The sequence below is a fragment of the Phoenix dactylifera genome, chromosome 8 (assembly GCF_051530095.1).
Source record: "Phoenix dactylifera cultivar Ajwa chromosome 8, Ajwa_hap1_PhDact_Kaust_v1.1, whole genome shotgun sequence".
Lineage (NCBI taxonomy): Eukaryota > Viridiplantae > Streptophyta > Magnoliopsida > Arecales > Arecaceae > Phoenix > Phoenix dactylifera.
The window spans coordinates 2868841-2893048 of record NC_143197.1 but is presented as its reverse complement, the minus strand read 5'-3'; the positions used below and the strand labels follow the sequence as shown (position 1 = coordinate 2893048).

General features: G+C 40.8%; 2 protein-coding genes across 9 annotated transcripts; both read right to left on the bottom strand.

Annotated features, from left to right (window-relative positions):
• Window positions 1–924: 924 nt before the first annotated feature.
• Window positions 925–12916, bottom strand: LOC103709830 (uncharacterized). 8 transcript variants are annotated; one of them, XR_015967751.2, is made up of 13 exons: window positions 12333–12916; window positions 10753–10838; window positions 9951–10053; window positions 9311–9378; window positions 9139–9216; window positions 6740–6804; window positions 5430–5496; window positions 5162–5344; window positions 4423–4585; window positions 4118–4336; window positions 3792–3848; window positions 3569–3664; window positions 1412–1771 (listed from the first exon to the last, which is right to left on the bottom strand). XR_015967751.2 is itself a non-coding variant. In XM_039124274.3 (12 exons), exons 1-12 carry the CDS (start codon window positions 12775–12777, stop codon window positions 925–927), a joined length of 1467 nt encoding a protein of 488 aa, XP_038980202.3. In that variant the 5' UTR covers window positions 12778–12916. The 8 variants fall into 8 exon arrangements, 4 of the variants coding, with proteins under 4 accessions (XP_038980202.3, XP_038980204.3, XP_038980205.3 ...); XM_039124274.3 differs by lacking the exons at window positions 1412–1771; window positions 4118–4336; window positions 4423–4585 and adding exons at window positions 925–1096; window positions 1189–1235; XR_015967752.2 differs by lacking the exon at window positions 1412–1771 and having other exon boundaries at window positions 3752–3848.
• A 127-nt stretch (window positions 12917–13043) lies between these two features.
• Window positions 13044–23849, bottom strand: LOC103709860 (Concanavalin A-like lectin protein kinase family protein). The gene is made up of 6 exons (XM_088702051.2): window positions 20833–23849; window positions 15969–16166; window positions 14705–14904; window positions 14403–14592; window positions 13750–14141; window positions 13044–13529 (listed from the first exon to the last, which is right to left on the bottom strand). Exons 1-6 carry the CDS (start codon window positions 23009–23011, stop codon window positions 13146–13148), a joined length of 3543 nt encoding a protein of 1180 aa, XP_088558177.2. The 5' UTR covers window positions 23012–23849; the 3' UTR covers window positions 13044–13145.
• Window positions 23850–24208: the final 359 nt, after the last annotated feature.

The following is a 24208-nucleotide window of genomic DNA, read 5'->3' as shown; positions in this document are numbered from 1 at the left end:
GGGCGGACACCTACGCCGTTGTCATCCACCATCGAAGCAGGAGGCGCCTGCTCTGATACCAACTGATGCGGGGAAGCGAGGTGAAGAAGATGACCTCTGTTCTGCGGCTGAATCCACAACCAAACAGAGGGGAACAGGGAGAAGTTGGGCTCCAAAACAGAGCTTGGTTGTTTTCTTTTCTTTTTTTTTTTTTATTCGTGGGAAAACAATCTATGAAGAAGGAGCCTTTCGGCGCTCCTGTACAACCCCTTTTATATCACCACAACTGACCCTAAAATCCCTCATCATAACCCTAATCAAACTAGACTCTTAATTAAGCCTAAAATTGGAACTAAACAAATATAATTTTGGACCCAATTTAAACTAAGCAAGGACTCAACCAAATCTAAAACAAAGTCTCCTACACAGCTCCAAGTTGGGTTCATTTTGGTTCTGCATCATTTTGGTCTTACATGGGACCCTGCACCGCTTGACATCTCAACTGCATCGAATAAATGTCATCCTTGCTCATCCCATGGCGAGAGGAGATGGGCGCACTGTGGAATAACAAATGCAGGTAATGTTACTTGAATGACTAACGAATTAATTACAGGGCCCTGTTGTTATACCTTGTTTTTTTCTTTTCCCCAATCCTCGCAAACTCTCGTTCACGTCGTTGCATAAGAAATTGCCGCAAACTTTTCTACTTGAAGGCAGTTTTCTCAGCATTAAGAAATGGCTCCAGCTTTTCTGCTTCAAAGAAAAACCGAGTGTCCAGAAGAGGAATCCCGTCCCGTGATCGCATTTGACGCGCTGCAACCACCAAGACTCCTATCTTGCGAGGGACTTCAACTTCACGCCATCCCACATGGTAACATGGATTTAGCTTTTTTTTATAGTCATCAAATATGGCATTCTATGATGCCATGGAACGAACCTTTACCTTTAATATAGAAATGCTTCTTGCTGTATGTAGTTTCTGAGTCCATAAATGCATAAAAAATAAAATGCTTTGAAGGAACTAGTTATATTGAGAACAGGGATCCTATAGATCATCTTTTGTGGAATTGATCGGAACCGGACAGTTTGGTCCATATCAAACCGAATCGACACTAGCCTGAATTCACGAAGAAGAAATATAAGAGACCAAGAGGGGCTGCAGGAGGAAAATACTTGGACTACCCATTAGCTTAAAGCAATCACATATACCTAGCATCTTTACTCGTCCACTTTATGGAATTTGACGAACCCAATAGCTGGAATGAAAGAACATGTTGATCAAAGAATGGTCAAGACAACAAGACATTTCAAAAAATAACAGGTTCCTGACTGGATATTGAGAATTAGTTTAAAGAAACAACTAGAGATAATAGCAGCAAAGTTCAGCTTCAAACAATCGCATAAAAAATTCATGCAGAATTCACTATATGGATAAGGCGGTGACAAAAGGACCATTCTTTTCATTTTCACATCGAGGAGATATCATCACATAATATGATTCATTTTACAAAAGAATCTTAATACATAATGAGATGTGAGAGAACTGCACTATAGGCATAAATTCTTGCACAAAATCTGAAATTTCAGGCAAACTTTTGCTGGTGAGAACTGCCAAAATCCATTAACTTTGGGAATCTTCATTTGCTGGAGCTCCTGTGACTTGCATACTAACTGGATCTGTATTGCTGCCAACTAAATTTTGTTTCCTTTCTGCATGTAGTGATCGGCACAAAGATTCGAGCTTCTCTTTCTGGTTCTTCACTTTTTCCAGCTGTTTCTTCATAAGTTCTCGCTTTGACAATTTAAAAGCAGGGCAAAATCACTAAGATTGTCTTTCGTCGAAGGGGATGGAAACAATAGCTGCAAGCATATAATAGCCACCGAACCTTTGAAAACAAGCTAAACCTGTGAGGGCCAAACTATAGGACAGATTTTCCAAAACAAGCTAATCCTGTGTTGGCCAAACTATAGGACAGATTTCGCGGTTTCCTTTAGCAGTGCAAATATACTTGTTTAAGTGGAGATCATATGTGCCAAGAAATCATGATAATTTATGATTATACCATTCCTCTGTAATTACAAACCTGAGAATTTAAAAATAAAATAAATAAAATTCTATTTATAACTTTTCAACTTCAGTGCTCTTATTTAACTCGTGTTTTGGCAACCCAACCCACTCTCCTGAAAATTCTCAACTTCCAATCACGTGATTTTTCTGCATAAAATGGCAGGAAAATGTTATTTATATTTTTTTTCCTAAGGAAAAAGTATGCAGATGCAGCCATTATATCTGCACCATATTCATGAAGGATAACTCACAATACATGAAGCAAGGGCATCCCTTACGAATACCTTTGAACTAGTACACAACAGGATTTTCACTCAGTTCTATCACATCACTCATATTACTGTTCTACATCAGAGAAAGCTAATACTTGCCTTATTTTTAAACAGGAAAAGTTACTGTCTCCATAAATCTAAAAAGCAAAAACAGACTTTTGAGATTTTCCAAACCATTGAATTTACTTACCACCCCCTCTAAATTCTCTTCTCCACCTATAGTGACTGATATCAAGAAAACATATTATTTTTGATTTTCACTTTTATATGTTCCTTTATAAATGTAAACATCTAGAAAACAGTTTCAACATGTTGTCTCCTGAACAATTAAGTTAGCTACAGATACACGTGAAAAATTTTTGATAAAAGGGAACAGATACTTGACATTCAGACTGAAAAGCAAGGAGTTCCCTGGGTATTTTTGCAGCGTATGTCCAATCTGGTGATAGATGTACGAGATAAAGCTTGAATCTTGTAATTTTTCCCCCAGCTACATATTATCATCTAGAGCATGATTAAAATTCATATATCAATACTAGCTTCCATATTGTGACTGTGGAGTAACTAGCTAAAAGGGACTATATATCTATGCCCACCTCTGGAGCCATCTTAGTATGATAGAAAGAAGTGGAAAACAATCTATACCGTCTTTAAAGTGAGCAGAAAATCGGAAACTGCACGGGCAAATGAACGGTTGCAATTTAAAGCTAGGATCAGAAGGGAAGTGAAGGCATAAAATTGTCTAGATGGAGTAGGTGCATAGATGCTTCCCTGACAGATCATGTATTTATTGGAAATAAGGAAAATCTGATATTTCTAAAGCCAACCTTAAAGGGCTGGGACTATGGATAGTCTTTATGCCTATTATAATAGTTGGCATGTGGTAAAAGGACACCACTTGCCATTAACCAGCTCAGAGGCCCGAAGTTTGTATAATCCTATATAAAAAATACAACCACTTACCCTTTTTATTTAGAATTTTACTTCTATACTTGTCGTGCTTCTGACAAAAAAAACAACAGATATTTACACTATAGACAATGTAAGAAGATGACAAACCAACAACATTTCATGTCTTATCGACATGGGAATGAGAAAAAAAAAAAAGCAACCACACATAATTTACATGGACCAAATTTTTTTTGCATAGCAAAGACCTATAATCTTGGATTCTCAGTGAGGTAGTGCCATTGGAGGGTTAAAAACATCAAAAACTAGCAATTAATTTCAACATGAATGCTCAGCTTACCTCCTCAACAAGGTTCACAAGGGCAATATCTGACTTCTCACACTTGTTCTTTAAAAATTCATTTTCCTTCTCAAGTTCTTTTATCAATTTTGCCATCTGATTAAATTCAAGTGCCACAGAAATAATATTAGTTAGTAGAAGATATACATAAAATTATATATTCAAAAAGTTTGGGGCTATTACTTTATATAAATACGAAATCCCAACTCAAATGCAAAAATACCTCTTCCATCTCCTGCTTAAATGCTTCAAAGACATTGTTGCTTTTTGACAAAGCTTCCTGAAGAGAACAGTATACATTTGAATATTGGTTTTATTCTTGTTTGATCCGTGCAAAAGAAGACATTATCTGGAAAGCATAAGAACTAATGATGCAGTTGATAATTGGAGATTCGAAACATCTGGTTCCTTGATAGACAATGGTAGGAATTCCAATATAAATATACTCAATTAGGCTGGAAGTTGCACTTTTAAGTTACATCCTTCTTTCGGAAGAAATTGATCAGGCCCAATATTTTCTGGAAAAAAAATAAATAAAAAGAGGCGCACCCTTCAGCCAGTAAGCCAGGAGTGTCCTCATCCCAGTCAATAAATTAATGCAGAACAAGTGTGAGCCGGATGTGCTCATGCTTCCATCAGCTAATCAGCAGGTGGTTCTTATTTGATGTCCAAAACCCTAGTGACTGCCCTTTTGCCAATTCATCAAACTTTATCAATACAAAAATTTGAATTTCGGCTGGAAATTTGGGTAACATAAAAAGTCCATGCCTGTATAACAGCATTGTAGAAATAAGAATACCAAATGATGTGCCTAACAACTAGGAATTAAGGATGACTTCTGAGAGGAAACCTACAAAATGCAATAATAGGGTAATGGATAGCTAGTTGAGATGGTGTATTCATGTAAATCTTCCAAATAAGGAGAAGGTTCAAAATTCTTGTGGAACCATAGACTTGGCATTGAGCTTGTTTGCCATGCATATTCTTAAAAGCTGATTGAGTCAACCGTGTAACAAGCTGAATCCTCAGAAATGAAGATATAATTAGTACAAACAAAGTGGATCAAATAATATCCTCACTCATAAGATTTGATTTATTTTTTGCGAAGATAAACAGCACAAAACTAAATATTCTCTACAATAAGAAGAACAAAATGAATGACTAAATGAAGGTTGACAAGGATAGGTAGTTTGATAATTAATATAGCAGACTAACAGACCAGATATTTAGTAAGCATATACTTGGGCTATTACTTTTCAACATTTAAATATTTAATATTGCTCTCTCATAACCTCTTTCTATATGTATACAACATAAAGTGGATGAAACAACAACATAAATCTTTTGTGTGTTGAATGCATCTAGGCCAATTTGCAATGTTATCAGATCATCATATATGGGTAAAGCACTAAAATGCAAGTCCAAGTACAGATGTTATTCTGCAGAATGTCCTAGCAGTGGTGTTACATCAAACATTAGCAATATTTTCTCAGTCTAAATTAGTAACTGACTTATGATAAATGGATAACATATCCTGATAAATATATCCTCTGAAGAACCTTTAGTGCGACAAAATTAGATATGAAAAAGTACCTGAAACTGCTGAAATTTTTCTCCATCAGCTGCAAGCTGTAAATGCAAACTCTTCTCAGTGGCCATAAGTTGTGCAATTTGTTCGGCGTACAGTTGCATCTGAGTTTGTTCTTGACCAGACTTCTCTAGTTGTTTTCGAATTTTCACATCAGCAAGCTGAAGTTCCGGGGTTTTTTGTTTCAACTGCACATTAATTTTTTAAACCAGGAAAAATAGTTAATCTTATAGTAAACATGTTAAAAATTAGTAAAACCACAGAAGATCTTACTTTTTGGGCAAACTGTTGTTCAGAGAGAGCATATTGATCAGCAAGATGTTTTAACTTATTTCTCAGCCTACAATAAAATCTCATAAAACCTAGTGTTAGATAGAAGAAACATGAGAAATATAATGAAAGCCTAAAGTAAGGATACTGGGGGGAGGGAGACATTTACATTTCCGAAAATTGATAACTATCAGAAAAAATTCCAATGGAGATTAAAATGTAACATGAAATATATTATCATGGCAGGTGCACAATCTGTTTAAAAAAGAAAAGATGTTTGCTGCCGGGAAAAGAATATTTCATATTCATTATGACTGCACTAGAAATGAAACTGTCAAAATATAATCCAAAACCACAGACCACACCTCTTACCATGAGGTAAGACAAGTTAGATAGGATCTCCAAAATCACCAATTATTTTGAACAGTGATACACACAACATCGAACATAATTTAAAATTACATTAATATAAATCAAGGTTAGAGGAACCGGTGCTAGGAACTGTACCAGTTCTCTGGCGGGACGACTCGGTATGGGCCGTGCCGGGCCTGTACCGAGAGAGGGCATGCTGTCGGAGCCGGAGAAGGAGAAGAGAAAGAGAGAGCGAGCGGGAGAGGGAGGGAGAAGGAGAGGTGGTGGACACCGGCAGAGACCGGGGGGGGGGGGGGGGGGGGGGAGGCCGCGGTTGGTTCCCTTGCTTCTCCCTCCCTCCACCACTCGCTCTCTCTTTCTCTTCTCCTTCTCCGACTCTAGCAGCGTGCCGTTTTTACAGCCCGAACTGTACCGAGGAGCGACTAGTATGGCTCGGAAAGAGTGGAACTGCCCGATTCGGGACGGTTCCACCGACCATAATACACATGTGGACATAGAATCTTAATAACATGCTTTGGTCGAAGGTCCTTCATAATGACATCAAAATTTGTAATTCTAAGATCATTCTTTTAGTAGATGTTTAGAAGGCTAACTTATTTTGCCCATCAAATTGACCAAATTTCTGTTAGTTCGTAGATCGTATATGATAAGAGAAACTTCTTTTAATGATGATCAAGTACCATCCAACTCATAATGATGATTAATAAATGCACAGAAAAAATTGCAAGGAAAAACTAAAAAAGGTAATGACTATGTCCAAGAAAAGCAACTCCTAAGAAGCAAGTCAAGAATTCTCTATATCTAAACAAAAAGTCCATGCTTAGCCAAAATAAGATGATAAGAGCATGCTCCAAAAGCATTAAACCAAATGATTCAAGATCTAATTATGAAAACATATTTTTACTGTTAACTATTCAATCTAAACATAAATCACATCTTACATCTCATTGTCTTTGAGTTGAGAAAGGCACTCATTTTTCTGCTCCTCGAGCTTACTACTTACATCCTATAACACAATACAGAGACCATTATCAAAATATTAGTTGCTAGAAATCAGAAAACAATAAGAAAACTCAATTACAATACAAATGCAAAGCAAACAAAATGAAAAACTTGGAAACAGGTTTAAGGCATATGGCAAGGCAAATAGCCAAAATGAAGTCGATGATTTTTTAATCAATACATGGAAATACCTAGTGAATGTTATGTATGTTTTTCCTCAATTAATCTTACAGTAAACAAAGAAAGGCAGATTATTGTAGACTAGTATCATTCATGTTGTATTTCATAAACAACACCTTGCGAGTGATGTTGCTGAAGTGAAGCAGGCTTTCTACCAGAATACTGATGTACCAGTAAAAATGATGTGAAACAATAAACCAACATAAACACAAGATGGACTAATAAAACCACAACTTGTATCATAAAAACGAGAAAAATTATTATGACATAAGAGATGACAGAGGAGATTAGCTCAGTTTGATTGTGTATATGAGATGGTCAATAATTTGGCCTACTAATTAGCAATGGCCCCATGGCCCCAAGTTGCAGAAAGGCACAATGATTGGACTGATTGCTTAGTTGTTCATAAATGGCACAATATAATCCACGCATGCCCCCCCCCCCCCCCCCCCCTCACACACACCCACACCCACACACACACACACACACACACACACACACACACACACACACACACACACAGAGAGAGAGAGAGAGAGAGAGAGAGAGAGAATAAAGTTGAAGTAAAGGGTGACAAAAACTTGATTACCCAAACAAAGGCTTAGAATACACTTCCTTAACAGTCTGCCAGTTGAGTCACTTATCCCAGTGGACAGAACATTCAAGTATCACGGAGAGAAAACTGTCTCCCCTATAACAACCACGGTACTAAAAATATCTGATAATTATATTTGTAAATATTTATTTTTCTTTATTTTTCTTCTTTTTGGTGTATGTATATACATTAGTGTTAATAAGGACATCAACTTTGCTTTCCTTTTCTCTTAAAGTGTACAATCACATATCTTAGTAAGTTAGTATATATACATTTGCCAGAAGGTATGCTCGTGGTTCCTTCGACAATGCACAAGACTTTCATAAATCGCCTTGTCAGACGTTATTAGAATGTCCCCATCAGATAAGCTTCAACAATCAAATGTGTAAGAACTTAACCTTTTTTCTGTTATTCTGCCTAGTATCTTGCATGTGCACAAAATATTTTTTCTATTGGCACGTGCACAAGATACCTTACCACCAAGGAAGACATTGGAAATTATAAATCAATAAAAAATACAGAAATCTAGCCACCCAATTCTGAAGAAAATTAGGTGATTAGAAAAATGTCCTTCACGAATAAATAGTGACATAAAACTAAGATGCTTCCATACGTAGCTATCTTATAATTTTGATTCTTGGAATCCTGATTGTCCTTGTGGCTTAAATTCCATTCACTTTGTGTGCATGGTGGTTCTGAATAATATCTTGATCCGTAACCTTCGGAAGGATGCTTGTACCTAGCAGTTTATTTTGTGTGAAAATGTGGTTAAGTTTGTTTAGAACGTGCTCCTGGGGTGTCATGTTGCATAGAAACACAGGAAGTGATTCAGAAGGCAGCTCCTTTTACAAGAACCCTCTTGGGAATGTTGAGTTCGTGGAAACCCAACAAGGTATACGTCAAAACTACAATGGAGGTCACAATCTTCTAATATTGAAAGAAAGGCTAGAACTGCACAAAAGATGTTGGAAAGAAATTTGCTGTCAGTGTCCAGATATGGGGCCGATATCTCGATTCAGGTTCTTGAAGGTCAGTTGCATATAAAATCAAGAATGATTAGTTTTTAAATGAAAAACTGTATCCCTTTCTATTGTCTTCTGTCTTCTCTTTGCTTTTGTTTTACGAATGAGATCCTCATCTCTCCTTTACTGTTTTGCTGTTCTTTGATCTATCATACTGCCCAGGCATAGGGTAACTTACTGAACTATAACATTTTATTGATATAAAAGATTTAATCAGAAAAAAAAGAACATACGAGAAACAAAGATAAAGCCGTTTAGCTATTTTACATCAATAACTTTCTATTGCTTAAATACTGTTTGTATATACAGTAGTGAGTGCTTATGCTGTATATTCGTATTCCATAATTCACCGTTTGAATATCAAAATTTTTCATTTATGGAGCTTGTTTTGGGTAGCTAATATCTATTATTTTCCCATTTCAACATATGGCACCTTTGAAAGATTCTCGATGTTCCAAACCACATTTATGCAAACTGTATATTTTCTTAATGAAATAAGCACTAACTATGTATTTATGACTACTATAAAATATGAGCATGCCTTGATTGCATCATTAAATTTTGTAGACAAGTCTAGTCTCATATTCTGTCCCTCCGTTGATAATCTTTGGCATTCATCCTGCAATAAAGTACATCAACTATAAATATAGTTGAATAGCATATAGAAATAATGCCATTATAATTTGATTGTGCCTTTTAATTGGAGAATGTACCATGAGCATCTTATTGTGACACTGCAGCTCTCTACAAAGTGGCTCAAGCCTTTCTCGAACAGCAACAGCTTGAAGATGCAAGCAAATTTAAAACAAGAAACCTGATATAATTTAATCTGAAAAAAATGTGGTTGCAGGAAATAGAGGCCATTGTTACTTATTCAAGGAGCTTTCTAAATTAAAATAACTAAATGTATAGAGTCATAAACATCAGAAAACAGGCAGATAAGCATGTGCTATGGAATATTCTAAGGACAAAGGACATAAATCTCCCATTTTTTAGGATTCCAACTGTCACAGAGCACCAATATCTTCACATTCAAGGATTGGATATTCTGATTCCGACTATAGTCATGATAAAGCCTACTGAAAAGATATCTTCAAGCTCATTAAGGCACGTCCAAAAAGAACTTCTTAAAGAAAACATCCAGAAAGGGTCATAAATTAATGATTTAGCAAACACCCAAATGAGGGGCGCAAGGGTTATTGTGATAAATGTGACTATATATTTCATGAAACGTGGGTGGCACTCCCAGAGGCACAAAGCATAGACTATGATAATACTATATGTCCCTATTTAGTGCTCAGCCACGAACATTTCATATCTTGAAAGTTAATAAAGTAATATCTTGATACTTGCCGGCATCTCTTTCTGCTATAACTTTCTGATAATTCAAAGTAAACTCTAATGACTCTTCTTCTGACTTTATTCCACGCTTTACAGCTTTACGTTTTGCTTCATCCTGAAAAGACAATGAGATACAAAGTGATATCACCCTGCAATTCACGCGCTGAAAGTAATTAAAAGAAACTAGCTAAAATACCAAAAGTAAAAAACTAATTTTCTATGTCATGAACCCACAAGCTACAGAAACCAAAAGATTTGCTGCTTTGACACAACAAACTGATCCATGTAATTCTTGACTTATGTCCTTCTGGGAAAGGAAAAAATCTAGAAGAAAAAGAAGGTAGTACAGCATGATAGTAGCCTACAATGCAAGTTTTCAAAGAGACCAAAGAACTCCTGGAAGAAAACAAGAACGCCAAAATTCCTAGGTAACACAAAGAAAAAGCATAGGCAAAAAACCAGCTTCCTGGAACAAAGTGATAAGGGAAATGGTGCCCTTCAAAAAATGGGAAAAGGAAAAAAGAAAATATATCATAGCAAAATGGAACTAATACAAATTTACAGTAGCTACAGTCAAATTTTGCAAGCATAATTCATTTTATCATCAAGGTAAACATCATTCAAAGTATCATTCAGGCAAAATAAAACCAGTACAGATGATGATCTCATTTAATTGTCTATGCTATCAATCGTAGCTATAAGAAGAAACAGGGTACAGATAAGTTGGTGAATGACTATCTCCAACTAATTTTTATTCCTCAACATTGCAGAATTGATATAACACAACAAGGGTACTACAATATTTAGTGACTACCTTTTGATGTTTTAAACTATCAGCGTATTCTACAGTGGATCTTTCCTTCCAATTGGTGGTATGTAACTCCAAGGACCCTTTAGCATCTACAAAGACCATGGGAAAGAAAACACAAGTATCAATAAATCTGACAGTTCAGTGTAAGTTTCTGTGCACCTAATGAATCATTAGCTAAGATTTGCTGGCTTCTTCGGTGCTTACATACTACAAATATATTGCAACACATTCCACTAGGAGTAGTCAAAATAAGAAACTTCACATACTTCATGCAGAGATCACCAATCCATCCTAATATGCAAGTCCTTGGTATTTCTTTTTGACCGAGAACCACAATTACTTCTATGCAAGTCAAACATCATTTATTTTAGTTTTTTTGGCTAAAAGTAGTGTCACTATGAAATATCTCATATTTATATGTCTTCATAAAAATACTTATTTATGCAATTGTGCAATTATTATAAAGGAGTTCTCCAGATGGCCATTGTAGACACGCAATTAAAATTCCCATGACCTGTGATCCCAGACCATTTTTTTTACTTAAATTGATGATCACTTTATCGAAACATATAAGAACACTATCAGCTAGTCTTGTTAAAGATACTATCAATAAACTAATATCTTGATGTTAATGTGCATGTTATCTGTCTTAGCCAGTATCTTACTTGTATTAGGGCCCATATTTATTATCTTAATATGAAACAACTAGTATATATCAGAATCAAGTACTGATGAAGGGCAATTGTGTGACCCACATTACTATCTTCCCTTCATTTATGAACTACCATGAAGATTAATCATTCAATCGACACAGCTCTTCTCTCCTCAGTTCTCTTCTTCTTCTTCATGCTTATCCCCTCTCCCAAAATAAAATAAAAGATAACATTTTTAACTCTGCTTATCATTTTCCCATATCATCTAAACGGCCAGGTTGTTAAGATCACCTTATCTTGAAGCTGCCACCAAATTCCTCTACTACAAGGTTCATAGAATAATTCCCTGATTTCCCAACAAACTTCCACCTTTTCCTCGAACATATCGCCATAAAAAACAACAGTCTCTTGAAACTATTACCCTTCTATTCCTAGGCCATGTTTTCTTTGAAAAAAAAGGAATACAAGAAATAAAGAAAAAACGGTACTCCTATCTCCATTACATCATTTGACCTTATTATTTCGTTATGAAATCATCTTTTCTTATTCAATTCCTATTACCCTGTTCAAGCCTTCCTTTAACAACCTTGAAGAAGCTGGCAGCTTTCTTCCTTCAAAAGGAGATGTTCATAAATAAAATCATTAAATCAAAGGAACTCATAAACGGAAGGAGAGACAAAAAGAAGTGGCTTCCGTTTTGAAAGAACTTCTTAGTAGCAATCTTTCTAGAACGAATCCCAGTGTCCGCCGTTTGTTCTCCGATACAAAAATCATTAGCTCACACAAGTTACATACTTCATTTCAAAAAAAACAAAAAGACCAAAAAGATTCGTGTTAGAACCCTGAAAAAAGATACAAATCATGATCTAATTCTTACTTCTGATCACTTGGCTACTTGAGAAAAAACAAATAAAAGATAAAAATCAATACCTTTTCCAGAGGACTGACAGTCCCCTCGGCTTTCTTCTGAAGACGAGGACACCGAGATCTCGTTCTGGGGCGAATTCATCTCCTTCGACTTCTCCGATGGATCATTGTCCGGTGTAGGCATCAAGATCCTATGTTCCACTCCCACTGAATCATCGCGATGATCAAGACTGTCCTTTTGCGATAAGAAATCAGTAGATTTTTTCGTTGTCAACTTGTGCAGCCCATCCGCTAAGCTCTCGGGAGTTAGGGTTTCGGACGCGCCAGAGAGTGACAATCCGTCTCCCCGCTCGCCGGAGGGACCAAGACCGTGTAACGCGTCCTTGGAGTCCGGCGGCGCAGCCGGGGGCTCGGTGGAGCTCTCGACGAAGCCGTCGGGCAGCGAGTCCGCTTCTAGGAGTCGGTTCGCGGGAGAGCTCTCCATGTCGGACACCGGCGGAAGAGACATTTCCGGTGGTGGGAAGGAGGATGGATTTGGAGAAGTGGAAGGGGGTTTTGGAGGTCAAAGAGGCCCCCGCACCGGTGGGATCCAATTTATATCAAAGTCGGCGTTCTTGACGTCGTCGTTGCCGACTCCAATTAGAGACGAGGATCCTCAGCAACCATTACCTAGAAACAATGATGCATCTACTGTACTGATGACAGAATTCTGTATATGAAATCATCAACCCACATATCTGCATGATACTGATGGAAACTACCATCGACATGTTATTTTTGAAAATGGATCAAGTTGCAAAAGATGTCCCTTCGATCTTTTGGATGAAAGGAATGAGCTATACTTGTATAACTACAAGACCAAATTCAAACAATCTCTTATATTACAACGAACCAGCAGTTTGATGCTAGCCCCCCTGGTTGTCTTGAATTCGAACCCCATCGGATGGCCTCTGCCACCGCACGCTGCCGATCGAAAGCACTCAAATCCTGCAAGCCGTGTTCATCTGGTTCGATATCTTCTTCCCTTGGTGTGGATTGGGAGGATTGAGAACAGCTCTCTTCATAAGCAGCCGGTTCTCCAGTGAGGAAGCTTAAGGCCACAACAACATCAGCCATGAATGGCCGGACTTCAGCTTCCTCTTGCAGGCACATGGCAGCCACAGCAACAGCTTGATTCAAGCCTCTCTCAGAGTAGTCCCCTTGGAGAAGCAGGTCGGCAAGCTCTGCATACCGCTTCTGGTCTTTGAATATGGGCTGTGCCTGTAAAATCAGAACAAGAGTAGGAGGATCATAGGAAGTAGCATAACATGAAGAGGTATCAACAAACTCGGCACGAGTGAAATGTGTGAATTGAACTAATGATATGAAGATTTGTTTCATCTTTAGGGAAATTTCTGACTAGTGTGCATGAATTCCACTTTATGGTGTTGAGTCTAATTACACATGCTCAGCTATATAGATAGATTTAGGCAGCACATACCCAAGCGACCAGATTCTGTTCGTCCTTATCCTTGGTTGTATCAATGACTCTTCTCCCTGTGATTAGCTCCAATAAAACGACTCCAAAACTGTATACATCCGACTTCAAAGTGAGCTGACCTGTTCTTGCATACTCTGGTGCACAGTAGCCATATGTGCCCATCACCCTCGACGAGACATGCAGTTTATCTCCTACTGGGCCAACTTTGGCTAGTCCAAAATCAGAAAGCTTTGGATGATAACTTTCATCAAGTAAGATATTGGATGATTTTAGATCGCGATAGATCACAGGTGGGCTGGCCTTCTCATGCAAGTATTCTAGACCTTTAGCAGCGCCGTAAGCTATATTCATTCTAGTATACCAGCTTAGTGGTTTCTGATCAGGAGGGATCTCTGTGAAGACAATGTAGTGCAGAATCCATTAAGTTAAAAGCAATATGCAAAACAACAATGAAAGGATAAACTATATATCGGCATCATATTTAGATATATAAAAGAAAATCATAGGTTTGAAGCCTGAAAAAGATGGCCTGTTAATCTTAGAACTAATGCATGTAAAAGAAAGCCTAATGATCCAAGAAGGTTGAAACTCGATGCTGACAAAAATAGGCAGGTTCCAAGATGGCAAATAATTCTGAAAAAACTAAATCTCACCAAGCAGATGGTCTTCCAGGGAACCTAAGGGCATATACTCATACACCAACAGTCTCTGATCTCCATCAGCGCAATACCCGATAAGATTGACCAGATTTTGATGATGGAGGAGACTGAGCATCAAGACCTCCACAAGAAACTCTTTGTTGCCTTGCAAACTATTCCTGTCTAGTTGCTTAACAGCCACAAGCTGATGCAAACAAAATGGCACAAGTATTTAATCCATGAACAATTCTCTCAAAATCGCCAAAAAAATTCAGGAAAAATCATTGGCTAGAGAGCAGAGCTGGAGAAAAGAATACCTGGTTAGTTTTCTCAAGATGTCCCTTATAAACTCTACCAAAGCCCCCTTCTCCTAGCAGGCAGTCAGCACGGAAATTCCTGGTAGCTGTAGCTAGCTCGCGGAATGTAAATGTTTGCGAAGCAATATTTCCATTTCCGGTTTCCTTTTTAGGTGCTGCTTCAGCTGCATTCCCTGTTGAGGTCTTCTGAGGGAGATTTTCTGCGCAGGGAAGGTTACAGCATAGACCAATATCCAAGTTAAGCAATGCCATGTTCCTATGCAGAAGAAATAAATGTGGATCCCCTCAGTTGGCTAAACTATTCTCCCTTGCAGAAAAACACAACCAAATTTTGCCCTCATAGACAGTAGCAGTGATGCAGATTATTGAGGATGCAGTCTAGAAATGTTTCAACATGTAAAAAGTCATTCTGAATGATAAATTCAAAATTAAATCTTTGGCTCATATAATTTCCATACAGCAAATATTCTTTCATCAGTACCAGTAAAGAGAACATAGAAATGCACACTGCAATTTTAAGTCCACTGATTGAATAAATTCACATTAGCTACAACAGGAAACATGGAAGAGTGAATCTGGATGGAGAAAACCAGGAATGGGAGAAAATGGTTGCAAGCTAGCTAACATGGACCGGGCGTTGATTCATGCTCCAAGACCTCCTAGATTTGTACATAGGATTACATGAAAAGGAATTTGTATTGACTGATTCATGAATCAGTTGTAGAGGGTACAAGAATTACATCTGTAGAATCCTATGTATGACATCTGTAGACAAATTAGTGCAAGATGTCAAGCTGCAAAAGAATAGGTGCGGTGGAGGGGTAAATGTGAAGCATAGTATTTGTTTGATAATTAATCAATAAATTAATTATTCACCATAAACTTGGGAAAAGTTTCCATCCACAGAAAAGGAAATAAAATGATATTTATCAAATTAAAACACAGAAGTAGATGAAAAACAAATGGTTAAGATTCAATCAATCAAGATGATAACACCCAAGAGTGGTAGGTAATTTGAACCAAGCAGCAGCTAGAATAACGAACAGTTGCGGTTAAAGTTCCTCAAGGTTATATTAGCAAGCTATCATTCAACCTCGCGCATTACATTGTAATACCAAATACTCCATCAGTTTTTACTACTTGGATCGATCCGCACGCAATTCATCGGAGAATCGACGAGTCTCATGCGATAACCTTAAAAATCCATTAGAAACTGCGATGTTTCATGCTTGTAACAATAGAAGACAGATGAGCAGCAACTCACCGGGCTTTGGGGATGTCTCGCTGACCCTCGTCGGAGCAACTGCCACAGGAGCCGGCCTCTTCCCTGCCTCCAGAATCTTTCTTGATACCCTCCTCTCGCCGGCGTCGTCGACCGCCGGCGCGTTAAAACAAGAAAAGCAGCTCATTTCTCGATAAAGAAACCCTCTAGCTAGCGTACGTACCTGTGGATTCTTCCAAAAAATTTACAGCATCCACTATAGTCAAAAAATGATGGGCATAAAGAACTAAGTCCCTCGATTCATCAAATGGGCAAAATCTCGTCGAACAAACTACAAATTTCACCATAAAAAACAAATAACTTATCAAATTGATCCAGTTTAAACAAGGAAATGGCCCCAGAAGATCGAAAAACCTCCTGAGGGAGACGGTTCTTTCGGATTTGGGAGGGGAGGGGAGGGATCGAAGAGGAGGAAAAGGGAGACGTCGGTTTCCATTCCGCAAGAGGCGGACGTGTCTGAATTAAGGCGGGAATTGAGGACCAGACGCGGGTCAAGATTCGCAGGAGTAGGGAAAAGGCTTGGATCGAACAACAACGAAGGTTTTGTCGGTTGGAGTTTAGCCGTTGGCGTTGGTTTCAGCCGTTAGAGCGGGCGAGGACGGAAGGGCAGAAAGGGGAACTGCGGTTGGTCAAAAATATTTAGGTTGGTACGCTTTGAAATCCCAAAACTAATTTTGATAATTCTGTTAAAACTGGACGTTTTAGAATATTTGACTGAAGATTCGTGGAGTCGATCTCAAGTATCTAGAATAAAACTAGAATAAGACTGGATTGTTATGGTTATGATAGGAATTATAATAATTTAAAAATACAGGTATAAGTTGCTTGCTATACATAGACATGGAGCCTGTCCAAATCAGCAAAGTCTTCGTTAAAAACAATGGCAGCTAATATCAGATGGTAGGTGAACCCAATGAATCCATCAAATGATTTTTGTAGTAAGAGTTACAGTTCGTTGTAAAATTAAATATAATTTTTAATTAATTATTTCTTAATTTAATTATTATTGTCCTTTAATTTAATTTTCATGCGAGCAACATATGCCTCACCTAGAAGCTAGAGGGATAGACAAATGAAATTTCGCTTTGAAATTGTTTCATATTGATGTTTTTTTTCGTAAGATTTGCATTAACTGAAGTTTTTTTCCTTTCTTTTTTAAAAAAAAATTCTTGGATACATAGGCAAGACAAAGTGTTTATCTTGCACTATTTTCTCAAGTATTGATGGCAAATTGCTTCAGACCTGGTCATGGATGAGGAGGTACATATAATGAAACTTTAGATCTAGATAAAAAGTAAATCTATATGATTTGCATAGAGTTGAACATGCTCATGGTTCTAGAATATGTATTTTTTTAAAGTTTGCCCCAGGTCATATAATCCCATTTACCTAGGCAAGATGAGGTTCTTCCCAGGCCTTCCTGACTTAAACTACTAGGTTACTGGAAATGCCAGTGCATCGTTCATTGTTTCTTACAAATTTGTTTTACTTCCGAACATCTTTTACTTTGAAAACTACTAAAAGTTACAATCATTTCATCAGTAAATACCAGATATGTGCATGAGCCTATCCATGCAACATGAAGTCTTGCGTATAAAAGTTCACAATCCATGCATCAATGAGTGGTGAATTATTGAACAAGGCTACCACGTATGCCCTAATCTAATAAATCAATGATCGATCGACCCCATTGGAGAGAATCCAAACTAAATGCACAATAAATCGGGCATTGGTCCACACTCAAACCTTCGTTTACATAGTTGCAGCTGCCCTACTATGGAGCTCATATTGCTGAAGTTCCATTAGATTTTCAAGCTAGCCAACCTAGGGGTTGATTCCAAATCCTTGTAGCATTCCTAATGTCCATGTGCTAATCTCGGGTGCCAAATGGCCAGAGGACCGTGACCACATAGAACCCTTCTATCATAAGACGAACGTGGAGTCGAATTTTTTGCTAGGGTTTCTCTCGCAATTCAAGACATACATCCTAAAGAGAATATGATTCCCTTTTTTTTATTTAACCAACAGACATGCTCCCTTCTAATGCTCACTAAATGTTCACATGTATGGCGAACCACTTCAAAATATCCAATCACTTGCCATTGGCATTTGTTGTCTCGGATCAAGCATATGGATGACTATAATATGGCTGGTATGCGTTGCACTAGCTTGTTTATTTGTTTTCCACTCGCACACTATTCTTCATGTATTACATGTGCTACCATCAAATATAAAAAGATTGCTGAGAGAGTTTTCAATCTAAACAAGTTGTTGCACAAACAAATCAATAGACTAAATGCTCCATGTGAACATGGAATATTAAGTTTAGTCAAGTAAGAACTTAATTTGATGGCCAAATTTGAGTAGTAAGCGCTATAAGTGGAGATCCTAGCTTGAAGCTCGTGTTGATTATTTATATTTTATAGTCATTTGAAGTTTCTACCACATACTATATGCAAATTCTTATTTATTTTCTGGTACTACTTTCAAGTTCTTATTCTATCATAAGCCATGCAACTTGATGGAATCTCTCTCATATATAAGCAGGCTGCTTCCACTTGGCTATCTGCTCTTTCCTTCCGTTTACTCAAGAACAATGTTTTTTTATGCTTACCAAGATGGAAATGCTGAGGGAAAATGGCATCATTCCACCACAAGGATGTGCAAGCTGACTCAAAGATATTAGCAGGTAATGAAGCCCATTGCCAAGAATTAAAAAAAAAGGTAATGAGACAGCCAACTACTGGCCCCTTTCACATACACCCGCTAACAAATGCACTGAAAGCGCCACCATTGTTTGAGATCAGCAACACCAAGTTGGCCAGTTTAAATGGAATAACTTTGTGCAAAGATGAAAGTATAAAACAACATATATTTTGATGGAATAGTTTTATCCATGTTTATCTGAGTTAATTGGGTTAAGTAAACCAAAAGGTGGGGACTGAGTGCTGTCATATTTTGCAAAATCCCCCGTTACACTCCTTCAAAGTTCTCGAACTCAAGCAAAAAAAGAGAGTTCGGCTAATTAAGCAGTTTAGCCTAATAAGAGGGTTATTAACGCAAAAATGGAGTTAAAACTTTCTTTGTTGGCATAATTTTGCACCCGTCCTCTTACCATCAAATTAACACCATCTCTTTCAATCAAATTACGACAAGTTGAGTGTATAGCCAACATCAATTCTATTTGCTGTTTCTATGAAAGCCACCAAAACAGTAAGTTTTAACCTGCACTCGCCCTGGACTTCGACGTATGACAGGTCAACAACCATGGTACGCTCATCATCCAGTTAACGCGGCTGCATGTCGCATATGAGTTCATATTGCACATTTAAAAATTCTGGACTTTCTAAATTTAACTATTGGATAGACCAAGCCCGACAGGCCAGCCAAATAGTCACTCTTTGGATATTTAGACTATGGTAAGTGATCAGTGTGGTCTTTCAGACCAGGCACATATTTAAAGAGGCCGCTTCTTATGTGGCCTGTCAATGCAAAAGTACCATGTGGGCCGGAAAGGAGGAGTTACCTAGAGCACTCCAAAATCTATTGTTTTCTGACATTATTAGATGTATCCATATTCGAACTATATGAAACACCCGCTTTAGGAAAAAAAATTAGCCACTCTTTCTAGAAAATTTAAGACCAGATGAGAAATGTCCCTATATGTGCTTTAGGATTTGGACTAGTCCATTGGACCGATCCATGTAATAATTTCTCACTTCTAAGAGCTTCTTCGCATGCTTGAACTTCTAACCAAACATATCAAACATGCCAAGAAGCTCTTTCTAAGTTCAGGATTTCCGAGCTCTTTTTTTAGTATAATCAAACATGCCAAAATACGTAAATCGGTCAAGAAGCGTGCTGAATTTGGGGAAATCCATTTTTAATCATACCAAGAAAAAAACATTTTTGGTTTTCCAAAAAAAAAGAGAGGAAAAACTGGAAAACAAATTTTCCTGTGAACTAGCAGAGGCAATACGCAACCATCATGGCACGTGACTTCACCTCGGTTGTCGGTTCCCTTCCTACCGTTTCTTCTCCATTTCAATATACTAATGATCAAACCAGCACCAAATTTCCACGGCCGTCCTCACCCTTTCCCTTTACGCAACGCCGCCTTGTCAACGGCACCAGATCCGAAGGACGGCCCACCGTTGTCGCCAAAAAAAGGAGGCCCCCCCTAACCACATCACGCACTAATAATTTCAAAACACGTTTGAGCAAATATATCTGTAATAAATACATAATAAGTACCTTATAACTAGTAGAAAGTATGATAAAACTATCATTCCGCATTGTAGCTTTTTTTTTTTTTTTTTAACAGGTTGATCATACAATATGTATACGATTACATGCAATAAAAGCAAAAAATACAAGCTCATAGAATATTCGAAGCAACTCTCCCTCCGATAGTTCCTAAATAGTTAGCCACATAAGCAGACAATCTTGTTGTGCTCTCTAAATATATGCTTAGCTTGAAAGGCATCATCGTAGCCTTTTTGTTGCCCAGCTAAATAATATAAAATAATATACAAGTTATGATACCTTTCCGTGCACAGGATATTATTAACCATTAAACTAAAAAATAAGATTAATTAAGAAAGTCAAAAAAAATTAAGAGGCCCCTAATCTATGTTGTGCTTGCCATTCTTATACCGATAAACAAATGATGAACGTAAGTTATAATTAAAATGAATAATGAATTTGATATAAATAAATAAATAAATAAATGGGATAGATTTATAAGCATGCCGACGATAATTATAATTATACGTACATATACCGTATGTAAGAATCCGAGGCAGGCTGGAATCCAATCACCTCCCGGTGGGCGGCAGAGGTCATCACCCTCCGCTGCCACCTCTGAGTGTACTCCGAAGAGAGGAGGAGGAGGAGGAGGAGGAGGACAGGTTGAGCCCCATGGCGGTGTAGTCGGAGACGCTGTCCTGGAGGCTGAGGAGGAGGTGGTGGTTGGAGCTGAAGGTCATGGACGGCTTGGATACCGGCACAAAGGGCGGGTCGGCCTCGCCGCTCAGCATCTGGACGACACTCCTCATCCCCGGCCGCAGGTTTGGGTCCGGGCTCGAACATGCCAACCCCACCAACAGAACTCTCCTCATTTCCCCTTCGTCGAACTCCCCCTCCAGCCGCCGGTCCGCCGCCTCTAGAATTCTTCCCCCGCCGTGCAATCCCCATACCCACTCGACCAAATTGCTGCACCACTGGGTGCTGCTGCCGGCGGGCCGGTCGACGCCGTCGATGGGGCGGCGGCCGCAGGCAACCTCGAGGACCAATGCGCCAAAGCTGAAGACGTCAGTTCTCTCGGTGGCGCGGCCGGTGAGGAGGTATTCGGGAGCGAGGTAGCCCATGGTGCCAGCGGTGACGGTGGCGTCGGGGGACTTGTCGTGCTCGATCTGGCGGGCGAGGCCGAAGTCGCCGAGGCGGGCGTGGTAGCCCTCGTCGAGCATGACGTTGCTGGACTTGACGTCGCGGTGGATCACCTGGCGCTCGCACTCTCGGTGGAGGTAGGCGAGGGCGGAGGCCACGCCGATCAGGATCTTCCTCCGGTGGCGCCACGCCAGAGGCGGCGCTTCTGGCTCGAACAGGGCCTTGTCGAGGCTCCCGTTGAGCATGTAATCGTAGACGAGTAGGATCTCCCCCTTCTCGTGGCACCAGCCTTGGAGGCGGACCAAGTTCCGGTGCCGGAGACTGGCGATGATGGAAAGCTCCGAGAGGAACTCCGCCCTCGCCTGTGCTCCGCCATTATCGCCGCCGCCGCCCTGGATGCATCGTTTGACAGCCACCATCGCGCCGGTCTCTGGGATGATGCCCTTGTACACGGTCCCGAAGGCGCCATGGCCAATCATCCGAGATTGGTCGAAGACCCGGGTGGCAGTGCTCAGCTCCCGATAGCTGAACTCCCTCGGGGTCTTCACAATCTCCGAAGCCGCCGCCAAGCCGTTCCATTTCTTGAGGGCTTTGGCACGCCGGGCGAAGGCCCAGATGCCAACGCCGGCGCAGGCCGCGACGAAGAAGACGCCTGCCATCGCCACCCCGGCCACGGCGGCGGGGCCCTGCCTGCAGAGCCCGTTGGTCTGGCACGGCGACGACGAATGGGCAACGGCGGTCTCGTTGCTCGGGCCCGCGGCGGCCGCGATGGAGACGGACGGCGAAGGGGCGGAGATGTTGGAACTGGGGGAGTTGAGCTTCGGGGGAGTAGTGGAGGGGACGGCGCTGGGAGAGGGAGAGGAGAAGCTCCACCATTCGATGCTGTGGATCTCGGTGCTCCCCTGGGTGGATCCAGAGAAGCCGACGAAGGTGAAGTCGTCGAGGAATTGGCCGAGGTCGAGGGGAACCGAGAGGACCGGATCGGCGGGGCGGACGGTGGAGGAGGAGACAAAGACCTGGAGGAGCCCGCGGTCGACGGCGCCACCGCCAGCGCCGCCATACTCGATCCAGGCGTTGATGCGGTCGCCGCTCTTCAAGTCGATGCCGGCGGAGTCGAGATCAGCGGCCTGGGCGGAGACCATGCTGTTGATGTCCACCCCGACGTGGTTGCTGTTGATGTCCTGGAACTCCACGTCCATGCGGGTGTCGAACTCGACGGCGACGACGGAGGGGCCGCCGGCGCCGGCGCCGGCGGAGGCAGTGAGGAGGCCGAGGAAGCCTCCGGCGTCGCCGAGGGCGCGGTCGTCGGAGGTGAGGAGGAAGGCGAGGCCGCCGCCGATGGAGGAGGGGTTGAGATTAGTAATAGAGAAGGAGAAGAAGGTGGAGAAGGGAAAGGGGAGGCGTGTAGAGGGGTGGCGGAGGCGGACGGGGTCGGCGTAGAGGGCGCGGCCGGAGCCGGAGTTGGGGACGGGCAAGTCACGTGAGAGGCGGATGCTGCCGTTCTTGAGATGGGCGTCGCCCAAAAGCTTTAAACTCCCGAGCGTCAGGGTCCCGAAGTCGAACCTCGCGGACAAGCCGCCTTCCAACGAGAGCAATAATAAGAAGAAAAGGGAGAGCAACTGTTGTTCCGGCGGCATTGTCAGGAATGCCGGCGATCCATCCGCCGGAGTTCTTAGAGGGAGCGTGCCCAGGAAAGGGAGAACGGTGGAGAAGGTATAATGGAGGATTCTTGGGACGGAAGGTAGGGGGAGCGAAGGAGACGTTGCTCTCGTTGAGTTGGAAAGGGGAAAGGGGACTGAAGTGGGGGTTGCCTTGAGAGGGAGAGTCCAAAGGGGGCCTGATGGAGACAAGTGGCCAAATGGGATGCGACGTGTCCCACTTGCAACGGTAAACTAGAGGGTGATGGGGGAAGTCGGGAGGAGGCCCCGGGTCTCGGTCCCGGTCTTGATCTGCTCCGGAGATTAATTGAGCGCCCTTCAGTCCAATAGTGGAAATAACGCCCGTTGGAACAGAGTACTACGTATTTCGGAATGATTCCAGCGAAAGACGGGACCAGGCTGATAACGGCCGTTACGGATATATAGCGGTTGGAAGAGCATCTAGATTGCGATGGGGAAGTGGAACTCGGCGGTGTTAATCATTCCTGCGGGCATGTGATGTGAACGGGAGGGTCGTTGGGTTCTGGCAGCCTTTTCTTATCTTTCTTCCAGGCTTTCTGTTGACTACGGCCCCGATGTGCGTGCGCGTCATTACGTCTGATACTTCGTAGATGGAGGGTCCCCGACTTGTGATCCGACGTGGAACCATGTCAGTGGTCTGATCCACCAAAGAGTTAACGGGTGCATCGTGCCCCGTGCTCTGAAATGTTCGTAGATGGCGCGTCCCCCGCCGATCGGGCATGCCAATTCTCCTTTGCCTTAAACTCTACAACAACGGCAAAAAAAAAAAAAAAAAAAAAAAAAGAATTAAACCCTTGCTGCGAAAAGTCTGAAGGGCAAAGACAAAGTATCGCGCCGCAAGCCTCGGCCCGTGAAGGCAGCGGACGGTCCGAGGCGGGAAAGGTTTAGGGTGCAGCGCAACACTCTTCTCTTGTGTGCACGGTGCTGCATCTACCAATATTTGTCCTCCCCTCCTTTTTTTTTTTTTTGATACAAACTTTGTCCTCCTCGTTTCGGACTCCTTTTATTTATTATCCTCATTTGTTCGTATCGTTGTTTTGTCGCACCAATACTGCATATTATCTTATTTGATAGGGTAAAAAGAGATCGGTATAAAATGTGTCCTCATACTTTGCAAATCTATCTACTTACTCAGAGTGGTTGCTGCGGGGACAA

What these genes read in the sequence shown, in the direction of transcription:
- LOC103709830 (XM_039124274.3), bottom strand. Translation starts at nt 12,777, where the DNA reads ATGTCTCTTCCGCCGGTGTCCGACATGGAGAGCTCTCCCGCGAACCGA. An exon ending in TATAGCAGAAAGAGATGCCG is followed by an intron (nt 9,379 to 9,950) that starts GCAAGTATCAAG and finishes TGCATCTTCAAG; the next exon opens with CTGTTGCTGTTCGAGAAAGG. An exon ending in AACAACAGTTTGCCCAAAAA is followed by an intron (nt 5,345 to 5,429) that starts GTAAGATCTTCT and finishes ATTAATGTGCAG; the next exon opens with TTGAAACAAAAAACCCCGGA.
- LOC103709860 (XM_088702051.2), bottom strand. Translation starts at nt 23,011, where the DNA reads ATGCCGCCGGAACAACAGTTGCTCTCCCTTTTCTTCTTATTATTGCTC. An exon ending in CAGAGGTGGCAGCGGAGGGT is followed by an intron (nt 16,167 to 20,832) that starts GATGACCTCTGC and finishes TGCTGTAAATTT; the next exon opens with TTTGGAAGAATCCACAGGTA. An exon ending in AACAGAATCTGGTCGCTTGG is followed by an intron (nt 13,530 to 13,749) that starts GTATGTGCTGCC and finishes CTGATTTTACAG; the next exon opens with GCACAGCCCATATTCAAAGA.